We start from the raw sequence: 11,897 nt of genomic DNA on the forward strand, positions 1-11,897 counted from the left end.
CATGTCTTTCCAATCAGTTCAGTTCCACCTTATGGACTATTTTCAAAAGTAGGTATATTTTGTTGCATAAATGGTACGGCGGATAAAACGGAATGGCGGATAACCGAAGGACGGATAATCGAGACTCTACTGTAATTGCAAAAAATGCCACAAGAAAATAGCTTCAGAACAACATCAGAATCTTTATTGTCCTAACGCCAAGCTAGATAACGTTTTATGGAAGTAATGCTCTTACACCTTTTGAACCAGTACGAATATTACCTTTTATTTTGTTTGTATTATTGTGTAATGTTTATAGTAATTGTATTAGTAATAAAAAGTCAGCATCGCGATATTATTATCATTATCACGCAAAGAATAATTATCAGAACGTAGTAATGATTATGTCCAGCTGCATCGCACACATCTGGATCCGGGGTGTTTTGGGGTGTAACTCGCCGCGACATTGCTGAACTTGAACTTTCGCCCCACCTGATGCATTTTGATATACATTTTACGCGTTATATCGGCGACGAACCGATCACAGCCCATTTATTCCCCCTAATATTATTACCAATTCACCCACGCACCTAACGCTACGTGGTCACTGACGTTTTTAACTTTTTAATGGTAATTGGTTATAATGGTAGAGTAATAAAGGAATTTATAGATATAGCACGTGCTACCAGATGACCCGCACCCTAAACTGCAATAAAAAGCCAACTAAATTAGAAGATGGTAAAAATATTTACTGATATTTGACAGTAGTAATAACTTCTTTGACAGTAGTAAGCAAGCAGTAATAACTTCTTTTATCTTCAGCCAATGGTTAAGTAGGTATTAATAATTCTGAAATATGAACAACCTTGACGAACTCCTCTTTTACTAAAACTATTTGAAATTTTATATCCGAAAATCTAGACTTCTACTGGAAGTCCTGTTGACAACCCAACATTATTTTACTATTTTTTAGTTACCAATACTTCAAGTTTTTTTGTAATAATAAAGAATTCTGTAAGAACCTCCGCCATTTTTTTAATATGCATGCGTTCATAATTTTCTTGAAAAAATAAAGTTTATTTTATTTGGAGCAGTATTTTGTTCTACAGCTGTGTGAAGAATTATTCTGTAGTTGATGCAAAAAATAAATACAGTAATATAAGACAGGAATAAAAAGGGAATATTGGACACGCTTTACCAAAGAAATGGAACACGATTTGTATGGAGCGCAAAGAAAAGTTTGGAAAATACTAAAAAATAGGAAAAACCCATTAACGAATATAGAAGTTTAAATAAAATAGAAGTAGAACAATGGACCGCGTATATAGAAGAACTATATAAGGAAGATACTATAATACCTGAAGAAGAGGAAGAAACAGGAAATGAAGACGAATCCAACATAGACACAGAACTAGAAATCACAAAAGAAGAAATACGGAATAACATACGTAAATTAAAAAACAGAAAAGCACCAGGACCCGATAGCATCCTAGGGATTCGAAGCCAACAGGCAAGAGACCAATAGGAAGGCCCTTTAAAAGGTGGCGAGATAGCTGGCAGTCAACATCACAGCTACGAATACAAGCTCAAAATCGGTAAGGAACAGGCCAAGAGGCCTATTATAAGAAGAAGAATAAGAATATAATAAAGACAAATTCATATTAAAAACAAAAGAGAATAGGCAACGTTATAACATATTGCTTGTCAGAGTTTACGTCGTACTGTAACATCCACGTCAGTAGTTAAGGGTTAAGACGACTCAATAGATAAATAAACCAATTTATACGAGAAGGCAGAGAAGAATAAAATGATAAGTAAAGGCAATAAATGAACAATTTAGAGAAATGTGGATAGTAAAAAAGCTGTTATTAATATCCAATAGCGTAAGTGTCACCTTAACAAAACCAATAAAAAAATGGTAATAATTTTTTTTTTCTACAACCGTGTTAAAAATGCAATTTTTAGCACTCCATAGAAGCGTTAAAAATGATACTTTAAAGCACTAGTGCTTTAAAATTTTTAATGCACTGCAGTTAAAAGTGAATTGTCAAATTGTGAAACGTCAAAATATTTATATTTCATTTACATATTAACATTAATATTAATAGTACAACTTGCGCAATTTGAAAAAGGTGGTTTAAAAGGATTTTAAAATTTAATTTAAACTGTATTCTGCATTATTGCATTTTGAACACGTTTGTAGAAAAAAACTATTAAAATTTGTTAGAATATACAACAATAAAAGTAAGATGCTATTCTATAGTTGTTATGATTTACGTATTGACAGTACATATAGGCAGTTTTGATGTTATGTAAAGAAAAATATAAAAATGGAATGTCAGTCAAGTTCAAGTAACAGTTTTTGTAGATATTGTCCTGTAATTGAGGATCAACAAATTATAATTGTTGATATATAAGACGTTTGTAGAAAAAATATTGTATTATATACGTGTTAAAAATTACATTTTTAAGGCACTGATGTGAATTGCAGAATTCGCTTCGCTCATTCTGCAAACTTTCACATGCGTGCTTTAAACGTGTACTTTTAACACTTATATCATAAATATCTATTAAACACAAGGCATAAAGAGGATTGGTACCTTTCAGAAGAAGAAGGCTTATATTTTATAACACAATAGAGCTTGATAGTCAATGTGAAAACAATTAATACCTAAACAATTAATAATAAAACCTCAGTATTAGAACAAACAATTCATTCAGTTAACATTCTGTATAGTCCAGTCGGGTTAGACGAATAACAGGCCTAACCTTGTATTAGGAGCTGCCCCAAATTTTATTTTTCTAATCTTTAGAGAGGGTCAATATTAGTACAAATTTAAAATCTCGACTGAATTCCACCGCTGCGTTAGCCGCCATCTTGATTTTAAACTAGAACCGTTTTTGCTCAATATCTCCGCCATTTTCAATTTTTTGACAAAAAGTGTAGAAACTGAAATTGTTGAAAATGCGATTTTCTATAATTTCATTAATGATAATTTTTTTCGTGCGGTCGATATTTTCCGAGTTATGAGGGTAAAATAGTGAGAGTTGGAGCACAATTATTGAATATTCAATTATCTCGTTTATTATTAGATTTACAACAAATATGTACCTATACAAAAATGAAGAGAATTAAATTCTACACAATTTTAATCTCTTTCATTTTTTTGATAAAATTAATATTTAAGGTAGTACGTATGCGGTAATGGCGCGAGCGTAAGACCGGATTGATTTTATAGCAATTGTTTTTGTTCAATATCTACGCCATTTTCAACTAAAATTGTTCAAAATAAAATTTCCTACAATTTCTTTTTAACAATTTTTTTCATGCGGTTGATATTTTCCGAGTTACATGGGAAAATAGTAAAAAGTGGTAGGGGAAGCATAATTATTGAATTGAATTTTGTTTCCGAAAATTGTTGGAAATGCAATTTCCTACAATTTCTTTGGCACAATTTTTTTATACGATCAATATTCTCCGAGTTAAGGGGGAAAATAATGGAAGCGGAGGGGAAGCATAATTATTGAATTGTCTCATTTATTATTAACTTTACGACATAATTGTACATAAACAAAAATAAAGAGAATTATATTTTATACAATTTTTGAAACTTCCAATGAAACATCAACCAAACTAAGTATGTATATAAAAGACATAAAAAGACATTATATGCATTAAGTTCACTTAATTTTATTAACTAGCGGGTTTGATTGGTTGAATTTGTCTGTCGATATTTTAAGTTTTATATCAGCTAATATGTCGTGATGTTTCAACAATTTTTTTTTAAATTTTGGAACTTGGGGGAATTTTTCCATTTCCCCCCCATGTAGACCCGCCACTGATTCTCTCGAAAAATTGTAGTAAATCGTAATTGCAACAATTTCAGTTCTTACACTTTTTGTCGACAAGTTGAAAATGGCGGGGATATTGAACAAAAACAATTGCTAGAAAATCAATCAGGTCTTACGCTCGCACCTTTACCACATACGTACTACCTTAAATATTAATTTTATCAAAAAAATGTACGGCATCAAAATTGTACAAAATTAAATTCTCTTCATTTTTGTATAGGTATATATTTGTTGTAAAACTAATAATAAACGAGATAATTCAATTATTCAATAATTATGCTACAACTGTCACTATTTTCCCTTCATAACTCGGAAAATATCGACCGCACGAAAAAAATTATAATAAATGAAACTATAGAAAATCGCATTTTCAACTATTTCAGTTTCTACACTTTTTGTCAAAAAATTTAAAATGGCGGAGATATTGAGCAAAAACGGTTCTCGTTTAAAATCAAGATGGCAGCTAACGCAACGGCGGAATTTAGTCGAGATTTTAAATTTATACTAATATTGACCCTCCCTAAAGATTAGAAAAATAAAATTTGGGGCAGCTCCTAATGCAAGGTCAAATGCTATCCCGACTGGGCTAGTATGATTGTTTTAAAATCTTAGACAAATTTTCTTTATAATGGTTGTTATTATTATAAATCATATTTTTATTTTGATAAAGCAGGATGATTTTGATCAAATAAATTCTACAAAACTAGGTATTGATTTTTGACACAAAAGTATTTTTTATATAAATGTAATCTTCTACGTGAAAACCTCATTTAATTTAACTTAATCTTGTTTCTTATTATGTACAATGATTATTATTGTGTATTGTGTCTATCTAGATACCTCTACCCTTTTTCTTACGTCTAGAGTCTAGCCAGATACCTCTATCGCTCTATCTGTACTCCCGTATTTTTGCGCAAGATGATCAAATAAAACCTTTTACGAAAATCCGGGCGAGTGTAAAAATTAACAATATCTTGAAGGAATCGTGAAAAATAAGCCACAGAGACACAACAAAGTTCTTACACACAAAAGGAAACTCGCAGCTGTTGCTTTATCAAAAAAATGTAGACCAAATCGCTAATTTGATGTGCTTAGGCCTCGATCGGTCGACGATTCCGCTGGGGCCGCTGTGTCCTTATTTTAGGTAAGGTTACTTTCTTGAAATTTATTTTTCAATGTAGTTCGAGGTCTATTGTCGACTTTTTGAGCATTGTTGTGCAGCTTTCTTGGGGTCGCCGGGTCGTTATGATTTATTTGTTACAGCTTGTAGTAAGAAGTTTGTTTTTGAATAGAACCGGTGTCAAATCAATTTTGGATTTGAGTTCACGGAGTTCATCTATCTATCTATTTATTCGCTTAATTTTATATTTGCTTAATAAATGCCTTGTATCTATCTGACTTTAGTGTAGGGTTTTGTAAGGTTTCTTATTTGTTGGTGTCACCTATATACATACATATTGACCTTCATCTACCTTTTGCTTCTTCAGATACTATATATGTTGTCCTAGTTTTATACGATTTTATTATTTCATTTTGATTATTACACCAGGGCGCATCTGTTAAAAATATACATTTGGACGTTGAGAGGTGACTCACATTTTTGTGCAGAAATTGCTTGAAAATAACTCATAATAAAATTTGAGTTATCCTACCTCTCAAAAAGGTCCGGAACATTGTTTAAATAATTAAAATGTCAAAAAATGAAGGAAAAATTCGATTTTTTTCTTCGTTTTTTGATTATAACTTTAAAAGTATTCATTTACGAGAAAAGTTGTACTGACATAAAAGTTTTTAAATTAAATTTCCTACAATATAGAAATGGTTAAAAATTTAAAAAATAGTCACCCTGGTTGCAAAATACCAATAATTGCGAAAAAACCATACAAAAACAAGTATTCGCATTGGACGTTTTTCAACCATTTATGTTACACTTAGGACCTTCATATTTCACCCAGAAAAACTTTATGATACAGTAAAACAATACTGTAAATTTCATTAAGATCGGTTCAATAGATTTTGCAAAATAAATTTGGCAATCCAGCTTTCGCAAAAAAAATTCATTTTTTCAAAATGTTACAGGACTGAAAATAAAGCAGATAGCAAGTTGAAATTTTTTTTGCGTATAGAAGTGTACTGTAACTTTCATTTGCAATTTGCAAAATTAAAATCGATTAACTAACACGGCGTCAGGAATTTTTTTAAATAAACATTAATTATTGGTGCTACGCGCAGGATTGGTGCTCTGATTGGGCATTCCAATGACCTTTGATAATGATTGATACATTTTAATTTTTATTACATTTCGATATAAATAAATAAATTTGTTGATTGCAAAATAAAAACACATACTGTATCTTTTGAAATAACACTTTTTTAGCAAAAACTTTCTTTGTTCATATATTTTAACTTAAAGAATAAAAGTTTATTATTTTTAAACATATGCAATTGTTTAAACAATATTTTACAAACAATAATAAAATTAGTTTGATTTTTGTGGAATTAAAATACAACAAAATATAGAGTAAGAAAATAATATATTAGATAAAGATTGGAAACATTTTTGGTGGAAATCAACTTCTGAGAATCGAACACCGCTGTCCTGCGCGTAGCACCAAAAATTATTGTTTATTTAAAAAATTTCCTGACGCCGTGGTAATTAATCTATTTTAATTTTGCAAATTGCAAATGAAAGGTACAGTACACTTCTATAAGCAAAAAAAATTCAACTTGCTATCTGCTTTATTTTCAGTCCTGCAACATTAAAAAAAATGAATTTTTTTTGCGAAAGCTGGATTGCAAAATTTATTTTGCAAAATCTATTAAACCGATCTTAATGAAATTTACAGTGTTGTTTTACTATATCATAAAGTTTTTCTGGGTAAAATTTGAAGGTCCTAAGTGTAGCGTAAATGGTTGAAAATCGTAAAATGCGAATACTTGTTTTTGTATGTTTTTTTCGCAATTATTGCTATTTTGCAACAAGGGTGACTATTTTTTAAATTTTTAACCAATTCTGTATTGTAGGAAATTTAATTACGCAACTTCTATGTCAGTACAACTTTTCTCAGAAATGAATAATTTTAAAGTTATAATCAAAAAACCAATAAAAAAATCGAATTGTTCCTTCATATTTTGACATTTTGATTATTTAAACAATGTTCCGGACCATTTTGAGTGGGAGGATAACTGAAATATGATTATTTTAGTTATTTTCAAGCAATTTCTTCAAAAAAATTTGAGTCATCTCTCAACGTCCATCTCAAAACAGATGCGCCCTGGACTATATAAACATGTCATAACCTAAAAGAATTTTCGGTGCCACTAGAGTATGCGGTCTACCGAGGGATGCGGTATATAAACCGTATATGTATTACAGTGCCGGCAAAAAAATCTTTCTTCTCTTCTCTAGGTGCCATCTTCGCTTAGAAAGTTGGCAATCATCAGAGCGATTTTTACTATAGATATGCACAGGTAGACCGCATTATCGGGGTAGACCGCTACTATAGTAGCACCATATTATCTACAACAATGTAACATTATAATAACTTTAACTTTTTTAAATAACTTTTAAGTTTTAATAACACACGATAAAACTATTTAAAGGGTTTTCTCCCAGATATTTTTAGTTGCTCAACCATCTATACCTTATAAGCAGCACTGTACCATGTTACATCACTGATGATAGCATTGTCATTCCGAAAATGTTCTGTGATGTAGCCCGAAAGGGTCTTTTTAATAAATATACTTTGATAAATGATTTTTTAATACATTTTGTGATTTATGGTATGGTGAATACCATTTCCTTGTTGATTAAGAAAAATGTTTTCCCATCTATTTCTATAAATTTTGTAAATTATTTGACCGTTTTTTATTGTTTCAGAGCCGAATTTGATCCAGACTCCACCATCCGTCATAGCAGCATCCTGCATCAGCTCCGCAGTAAGAGGTCTTAAGCTCATGTTCTCAGAAATAGCAATCAGAGACGTCTGCAGCTTACTTAACGTCAATCCCCAGGCCGTCGAAGTGGTAGTAGCAGTAATCGACAGCGCAGTTGCAAAAGTACTACCTAAATCCACAACACCAGAACCAAACACAATCCAGGGATACGAAAGCCCGCAGTATGGACAACCGGAGACACCCACAGAAGTGGAGAACATTGAATTTTAGTTGTTTTTATAGATATAATATGTTCATACTTTGCAGACAGAAATGTCTTGTGTTGTTTAACTGTGTAAAACAGTTTAGTGGAAAATCAAATGATGTACCAAGTTACTGACATGTTTAAACACATATAATTGCATAAATTTATTACGTGTGCTCGATAAATATTTAGTAATATGGACAAATTAGACGTTTTTCTTGTAAACATGAAAAATTCGCTTTAAAAGACTGATTTTCTAACCAAATATACTTTACCCAAAGCTCTCTTTAGATCGATAGATTTAAACAATTTGTGTTGAGTGAACAAACCGGTACATCGTTTGATTTATTGTACTTTTATTACTCGTTGACTGCGGAATGCAAATTTGTTTGTGTTATTTAATGTTTAATTATTTTATTCGTGAAGTTAAGCGTGTTTTGAAAAATGTTTGATAACAGAAATAAGCTTTTATATAAAACTTTACGACAAAATTGACGAATCAGCAAATCAATAACTGAATTGAATTTAGTATAAAAATAAGAAAACTATAAAAGTAAGGTTTACAAAAGAAGCGCAAAAGTTTGAAAGAGATCAAAGAGTGAGAAAAACGAAGCTGATGAGATCCAGATCAATAGACTTAACGCATTAATAACTGAAGCACCCACAAAATTTTTTTCATCTTATACTACAACACAAACACAACTTTTAGCATTGGTTTTCTTCTTTGTAGGGAATCTGTTACACCTTGTTGGTCGCCCCTTCACTAATTCCTACTGCTTGGATAGCAACATCATCAACAAAGTGGCAACTGTGTTGTCTTCCAACTCAGCTATATCACACGTGTTTTAATAAGTATAGGACCGGATCCAACACACTGCCTCGTGGAACACCTGCTCTGCTTTCTTTTAAGTGTGAAAAATAGTCTTCCTGGTTAATTCTAAAATGTCGTTCATTTTAGTATGACTGTAAAAGTTGTGAGTATTGTTTGGTCAAAAAACTTTTTAATTTATGTATTATATCTTCATGCCAGACTTTATCAATAGCCTGTGCAGCATCAAGAAAGACAGTTGAACAGACTTTCTTTTTTTCTAGCGAAGATGTTGATGTTGAGTCTACGTATTTTTCACGGATTACAAGTATCTGCATCACATTTTATATAAATTTTATTCTGAGCAATTTTGAGAAACAGCTTCAACATACGGGACAAGAGACTGGTTCCATCGAAAGTTGTTACATTTTTGGTGTTATGGTATTCAGATATGGCTTATCCGATAACACTTGTTTCCTAGAAACGGATAGCTATGGTTCTAGAGTCTACGGTTTTCAAAATCAATTATTCTGTGATCTCTTTGAAGACCTAGAGCTGAAATTAAATTGTAATTTTGAACGGAAATGGAATGCTCATAAATCCTATTTTGGATTCCACGATTGGTTTGGCCTATGTAAAATAGGATTTCAGTTTTGACATTTTCCAATTTACCTGAAAGAATTTACTCAGAACTATTAAATTTGATTAAATACAAACTTTCAATAACGAAACAAATTGCCGATTCGTTGATTTTGCCGGAAGTATTTACTTTTTGATCTCTTCAATTACCAGTAGTTATTTTTTAACAATTAGCTAGATTATAATGTATGATCTCAAATAAATAAGTGCCTTATGTTAGTGTAATGGCATCACAAAAATATTTTATCATTTGCTAGATATTTTATTTCTTAAAGTAAAGAAAGTTGAGAAAAGTGGTTTTCTTATTTACAATGTATATTTTGTCTAAACTTTGTTTCACGTTAAGGGCGGAACATTGCGCTTATTGAGATCAGTGTTGCCAAACCTCTCGGGACGGGTGGCTACTCGACTGCCGATATACGATTCATTACTAATCAGTACGGCGTGGCATCGGCGCGCTTCTATCGTTCATAAGAAATACGTTGGCCTATCTAAGCAACGTTCTATTCTTAACGTGAAACGCTGTATAGGGATTGACTAACCACTCTAAATTTAGGTATTGTTTTATGAAATTGTTTTACTGTTACCGGTGTCGCCTGGTATGTTTTTCCGTACTTTTAAATAGTTATTTTATAAAAACTTTCTTGTTGTTTTAATAAAAAATATCATTGTAAATGACTTGAAACAAGTGATAAAAGTTGTAAAGTATACAAATTTTTGTGATGTTTACTTTTACAAGGAAAGTCAAGGAAACGGTACCATTTACGTGTTTTTGATTATTGGAATCCCAAACATTCATATCTACACCAAACCTTTCATATTTGCTTTATTATAACAGTTGATTGATAAATTATTATTCTATAGCAAGAGAAGACTCAAATGTAATTTCTTCTAATCTATTTTCTCTTCATTTGAGTTATTCTTTCTTACTTTTTGGCTTATTATATATGATTCCAATGTACTTCTAAAATTGTATTTCTAAAACTTTAAAAAGGGGGTAAACCCTGTAGTTGGTTGTATACCTTCAATATAACAACGTGGAATGAAGTAAACACTTCTGTTGTATGTAGGCATCTGAATTTATTAAAATTCCTTAAAATTTATCCACAAGGGAGTGGAAGTACAAAACGTTTTCGGTCAAACTGATCATCATCAGTGTAAACCTGGAAATAGTGAACCACTAAGATTAAAAAGCAAAAGGGTGAATAAAATTTTGACAGTTGAAAAAATTTAAGAAAATGTGGTTACTTACATCCAGTGTACAAGTAATTGAAACTAGCTATGCCTATTGAAGTGGCTAGTTTCAATTACTTGTACATTGGACGTAAGTAACCACATTTTCTTAAATTTTTTCAACTGTCAAAATTTCACCCTTTTGCTTTTTAATCTTAGTGGTTCATTTATTTCCAGGTTTACACTGATGATGAACAGTTTGACCGAAAACGTTTTGTACTTCCACTCCCTTGTGGATAAATTTTAAGGATTTTTAATAAATTCATATGCCTACATACAACAGAAGTGTTTACTTCATTCCACGTTGTAATTGTATTTCTTTTTGTATTTACAACGATTTTTTTGGCCTTAAAATACAATATATCCGCAATAGCTTCCTCATTTAATCCAAGTTTCTTTCCTGTAGCATCTTTTTGAGGTCTATTAACAGATCTGAAGAATATGCTTTATTTGAAGTGCAATTCGAAGATACAGTGCATTGTCCTGGTTTCTTCTTCATTGGTATTCGTTTTCTAGCAATTTCCTCTTTCAAAAGCACCATAGCAATATGTAATATTTGCTATTGATGTTTCCTCATTTCTAGAGAATTGCCAAAGTGAAACGAGATACTTTGCGCATCCAAAAATACAAAACCAAATTCTCTTCAGTTGATATTTGGACGGTTTGTACCTGCTGCTGTCCATTGAGTTGATTGTAGATTTGACTCACGTTTCATTTATTTTGACCGTTCGACGCAAAAACTCCTGAAGCAGTTTCAAACAACCATACAACGTTCTGGATCGTATTTACGTTGATCGAGTGTGAACAAACCGCACCCTCAGTAATATAGAAGCACAATTCAAAAAAGTAGATTTTTGGGAAATCGCGTTTAAAGATTCTGGTTTCCAAAATTATAGCTATTTTTTCAAATAACATGCTTATTATTTGAGTTATAAATGTGAAATTTGGCAGATTTGTTATTTGATAATTGCACTATAAATAGCGATGAGAAAAAAATTAATATAAATAAATTCCATTAATTACATGTAATTGAAAAAAATACTTTCAAGTTAGTCCCATATAGTACAAAAAAACATAACAGAAATAAGGAACTGTTTAAGTTTGATCCCTTATATTATTAATGCCCTGTCACTGTTTATGCAAAATAACGATCTATTATGAATTAGACCCATTTATTTACTATATTTTGCATAATATAACGGCTCAACTAAAAACTATTCTATATAATACAGAATGTTAAAACAC

The 11,897-nt window shown here is 31.2% G+C and overlaps 1 protein-coding gene across 1 annotated transcript in view; it reads left to right on the forward strand.

Annotated features, from left to right (window-relative positions):
- Positions 1–11,691, forward strand: part of LOC114336720 (G1/S-specific cyclin-D2-like) — a 93,482-nt gene extending 81,791 nt beyond the window's left edge. The window contains exon 4 of the mRNA XM_050650761.1: positions 7,712–11,691. Coding sequence (XP_050506718.1) covers positions 7,712–7,998 — 287 coding nt within the window. The 3' untranslated portion in view covers positions 7,999–11,691. The remainder of the gene's footprint in view (positions 1–7,711) is intronic.
- The last annotated feature ends 206 nt before the right edge of the window (positions 11,692–11,897 follow it).

This window comes from Diabrotica virgifera, chromosome 5 (genome assembly GCF_917563875.1).
Source record: "Diabrotica virgifera virgifera chromosome 5, PGI_DIABVI_V3a".
In the NCBI taxonomy this organism is placed as follows: domain Eukaryota; kingdom Metazoa; phylum Arthropoda; class Insecta; order Coleoptera; family Chrysomelidae; genus Diabrotica; species Diabrotica virgifera.